This window comes from Grampus griseus, assembly GCF_964374135.1.
Source record: "Grampus griseus genome assembly, chromosome: 11".
NCBI classification, from domain to species: Eukaryota; Metazoa; Chordata; class Mammalia; order Artiodactyla; family Delphinidae; genus Grampus; species Grampus griseus.
The window spans coordinates 4,655,874-4,660,659 of record NC_139005.1 but is presented as its reverse complement, the minus strand read 5'-3'; the positions used below and the strand labels follow the sequence as shown (position 1 = coordinate 4,660,659).

General features: G+C 55.1%; 1 protein-coding gene across 1 annotated transcript; it reads right to left on the bottom strand.

Moving 5' to 3' along the window:
* Positions 1-1,781: 1,781 nt before the first annotated feature.
* Positions 1,782-3,269, bottom strand: KCNA1 (potassium voltage-gated channel subfamily A member 1; the record flags this gene model as incomplete). The annotated part of the gene is made up of 1 exon (XM_082667090.1): positions 1,782-3,269. The coding sequence occupies one exon, from the start codon at positions 3,267-3,269 to the stop codon at positions 1,782-1,784; it is 1,488 nt and encodes a 495-aa protein (XP_082523216.1).
* Positions 3,270-4,786: the final 1,517 nt, after the last annotated feature.

Genomic DNA, 4,786 nt, shown 5'->3' with positions numbered 1-4,786 from the left:
TGAGAGAGCGAGGGTGGAAAAAGGAAAAGCGAAATATCTGTGCCCCAGCCTCCCTCCCCTGTGTTACATAACTTCTCAGCTGTGCTAATGGAGGCGCCTTCTGCAGTTCGCTGTGGGTACAGGATAAAGGCACTAAGCAACTATTAAATCAATTGGTTGCGTTTCTTCAGGGAGCCTCAGGGGGAGGGCCGAAGTCTCTGCAGACTTCAAATCATGACTGCAAGAAAGAAATCAGCTCTGCTCTGGGCGCATACGATGGAGAAACATTTTCATTTACATCTTAAGAATGCACCAAAAAGCATGCAGTATTGCACCTTTGTTTGTTTGTTTGTTTGTTTTGCTTGTGTTTCTCTTCAGCTAGAAAGAATACGTGTTCTTAGGTGTTGCTCTATATACCTTGATAACTTAAGTTTTCCACAGAGCTTCGCTTTAAGGGATGGGCATGTTGGTCCTCTCTCTGCCTACATCTGCACAGAAACCTGACATTTCCCTGAGCAAAGGCAGGAAGATTGACTGAGTGCCCCCCCTCACCCTACCCCACCTCATTGTTTCTTTTGGGCCCTTCATCCCACAAACTTATAATTTTTATTATTTTTTAACGTTTTTACATTAAATTAATCATGCACTAATTAATTCAAGGTACACCTTAATCAAGTCGGCCATAATGCTGAATAAGAGAACATGCTTCGAGCTCCAAAAAGTTACTGTTCCCAGCTGACTAACATAGGTACTTAAATACAGTACTTTATTTACTAATAAAAATAGTTCGTAAATGAAGGAGTGCACTTTTGGTGAACGCAAATGAAGAAGGATCTATTTTTAGAAGAATCGATTCCAAAGTAAGCTTACCCTCTATTGTCTGCGTTAACGTTCTCGGCATGCGATTGTAAAAGAAATGATGATCAGACTCAAACATGCTTACACTTAGTTTCATTTGTGCTCTGTTGCAATAAGGAGGCGAAGGTTTTACATCCAGTTCTGGAGGCCGGGGTTCAGGGTGCAGGACTGGTGAGAAAAGACCCATTGGGCGCATCTGCAGTTGAGAATCGTAGCAGCACTGCAGATGGATCAATGAATTGCATTCAGTGATCATTTTTTCTTAGAGAAGAGTTTGAATCAGAAGGAAAGGGGGCAGAGGGAAGAATCCCTACAGACCAGGCCCAGTATCAGATTTCTAAGGTGCTTGGTGAACCAGTCTTAAGTAATTTTTTTTTTTCACCTTGGAATATGCAGTTCGGTTGATCAAAGTAAAAACATCTGTTCGTTGCCCGTTTCGGCTGGTGTATCATGTTACGCGTAATACGTCTGATGCACCATCTTAAAATGCGCTGTGCAGTTTGCCAGGATTTCATATCGGAGTCCCATGCAAATTTTAATTTTATATTTCTAAGCGATCATCTGATTCTTAGCTAAAGGAAAAAAAAAAATTTTAAAGAAGCCACCACGGATTAAAAACGGGGAAGCATGTGAACCTTATTTTACCTAGACAAGTTCACGGACTGAGTGATTTTAAACCAGGTTTAGAAAATACACTCTCTTTTCCCATTTTTTAATACAATGCAAATAGTTTCTCTTTTCATGGCTCCTGAAGGCTTCGGGTTTGCCACCCCCCAACACTGGCAATGCAACACTGCACTGACAGTTCGAGAGAGCTTTCAAAGACTATTTAGTGAAGTATCTACAGCGAGTGACCTGCGTCACTGGGGGTTTGGTTTGGTTTGGTGTTTTAAGTCTTTCAAGCTGCTAAGTGGGGGCTTTTTAATTTCTTTGCTTTTGGCTTTTTAAACATCAGTCAGTAGCTTGCTCTTATTAACGCAGTTTTGGTCAGCTGCGGTGCAATTACCAGTTCTGACATTGGCCTGTCTAAAGTGGGCTATGCTATTATTCATATCCTCTTCGATCTCCATGTACTCAGATTTGCTGATGGTGGAGGAGCTGCGCCGACTGAGGTCACTGTCAGAGGCTAAATTAGGGGCGCTGACGTGGAGCAACTGAGCCTGCTCTTCCCCCTCGGTTTCTCGGTGGTAGAAATAGTTGAAATTGGACACAATGACAGGTACGGGCAGGGCAATTGTCAGCACACCGGCGATGGCACACAAGGAGCCCACGATCTTGCCTCCAATTGTCACAGGGTACATGTCACCGTATCCCACGGTGGTCATGGACACCACCGCCCACCAGAAAGCGTCGGGGATACTGGAAAAGTGCGACTCAGCTTCTTCCGCCTCGGCAAAGTACACTGCGCTAGAAAACAGTATGACCCCGATGAAAAGGAAAAAGATAAGCAGCCCTAGCTCTCTCATACTGGCTTTGAGGGTCTGGCCCAGGATCTGGAGGCCCTTAGAGTGGCGGGAGAGTTTGAAGATTCTAAAAACCCTTACCAACCGGATGACCCTGAGGATGGCCAGCGACGTGGCCTGCTCGCCCTTCTGGTTCCCCTCCTGCTCAGCTATCTCGGTGCCCAGGGTGATGAAGTAGGGGATGATGGCCACGATGTCGATGAAATTCATGATGTTTTTGAAGAAGTCCGTCTTGCTGGGGCAGGCGAAGAAGCGCACCACCAGCTCGAAGGAGAACCAGATGATGCACAGGGTTTCCACGATGAAGAAGGGGTCCGTGAAGATGTTGACGCTGTAGACCACCGTGGTGTTGTCGAGGCGGTGGACGGTGCCCGTGAAGTCCTTGTCATCCTTCAACTCGGGCAGCGTCTCCAGACAAAAGATGACGATGGAGATGAGGATGACCATGACGGAGACGATGGCGATGACCCGGGCGGGCCCCGAGCTCTCGGGGTACTCGAACAGCAGCCACACCTGGCGCTGGTACTCCTTGTCGGGCAGGGGGCGCTCCTCTTCCTTGATGAAGCCCTCGTCCTCCCGGAACTTCTCCATGGCCTCCTCGCCCAGCTCGTAAAACTTGATCTCTTCGGAGAACATGTCCAGCGGCACGTTGACCGGCCTCCGCAGCCGGCCCCCCGACTGGTAGTAGTAGAGGATGGCGTCGAAGCTGGGCCGGTTGCGGTCGAAGAAGTACTCGTTCCTCAGCGGGTCGAAGTAGCGCATGCGTTTCTTAGGGTTGCCCAGCAGCGTGTTGGGGAACTGCGCCAGCGTCTTGAGCTGCGTCTCGAAGCGCAGCCCGGAGATGTTGATGACCACGCGCTCGCAGCACTCGTGGTCGTCGTGCTCGGCCGGCCGCGGGTAGCTGCCGTCCTGGGGGTGGCCCGGGGCGGCCGAAGCCTCGTCCACGTTCTCTCCCGACATCACCGTCATGGTGGAGGCAGGGGGCGGCGGCGGCGGCGGCGGGAGACCCGGGGCGGGCCCGGGGCGGGGAGGGGCGAGGGAGGCGGGGTGGGGGGGGACCCGCGCGCCCCCCCCACCTGCGTGCGCGGCTCCCCCGAGCTCAGGGGGCGGGGCTTCCGAGCCAGCAGGTGGAGGGATCTGCCACTTGGAGACCGTCTCCACCCCCCCGCCTGTTTCTCAGTTTGGAGTCCCCCTCGCCTGCCGCCCCGGGTGCAGCTTTTCTCCGGGGCGGGGTGGGGACTGGGGTGGGGGTGGGGGGACTGGGGGTGGCGATGGGAGGAGGGTTGGTGTTTCTTCCTGCTCCGAGGTGCCTTAACGCAGCGCCGTTCTAGCGGCCCGGGCCACCGCTTGGGGGCCGCCCTGGCCTCCCTTCCCCTCCGCGAGCCCTCCTAGGACCCGGGGCAGAGCCAGCTCGGCAGATGCCCTCGCCTGCCACCCCCTCTGCTTCTCCTCGGCTCTCCCCCCTGCTAGCCCTCTTCGCCTGCCGCCTTCTAAGCTCCCACCGGGGCAATCGATGGACGCTGCAGAGAAATAGAAAGTGATACGGGGGCAGAAGATCAGAAGCGTTCATATGGGACGGACCCACAGACACGGAAGAGCACAGACCTCTAGCTTTTTGAGAAAGCACGAGACTTTTGCTAGGGTTATATCACAGACACGCAGACAGACACACGCAGACACCCGAAATCCAAGTTTGGGGCTCCTCCATCCCACTTTCCCCAATGCCCAACAGCCGATCTGTTTACAACTTCGTTAAACTAGAGATCGGAAAAGCGCCCAGAGACGCTGGCGGAGCTCCAGGTCCAGGCAGCATCCCCGCGCCCCCGGCTCCCCTCACCCGCCGCCCCAAGCCCCACTTCTGAAGCCCCGGACCGGGGAACCCCCTACCTGGCCAGCCGGCTTGGCGCAGGGGCGGTGCTGAGTCGGCGGAGAGCCCGAGCGGGAATGCGGCAGGTCGCCTTTGCGGTACCCGGGCGCGAGCCGCGGCCGCCACAGCATCCGAGGGGCGCCGGGGCCACCGCGCCGCCCTCGCACCTCGTCCTGCTTTCCTTCAGTTGGCCACTCGCCTAACTGGGCAGCGACGGCGGAAATGTCCGTTCCCGACCCCCATTCTCGCCCGTGGCCGGCAACCTGGAGACGCCGCTCTCGCTCTCGGGTGCGGGCAATTCCGGAGGCTGCGGGGCGGAAAAGCGAAATGCCACCCTCTCCCGAGCTCTGAAGCGAATGACGATGCGGAGCGCTCTCGCCCCCTCCCAACACCGTGGGAGCCCTTGATTCGATCCCGAAGGAGGAGAGCGAGCAAGGGCCTGGATCTCCGTGCCTCGCAGGTCCCCTCGGCTTCCCGCACCCCGCGCGGACCTCGGTGAGGCTACGCGGCGCGCCGGGAGCCGTTCGGAGCTCCGAGTGGGGCAGGGTGCGTGCGGCTCGGGTCCGCTCGGTCCATTTCTGGGCGCTGCAAGATCAGCAGAAACCTGAGAAAGCGCCCG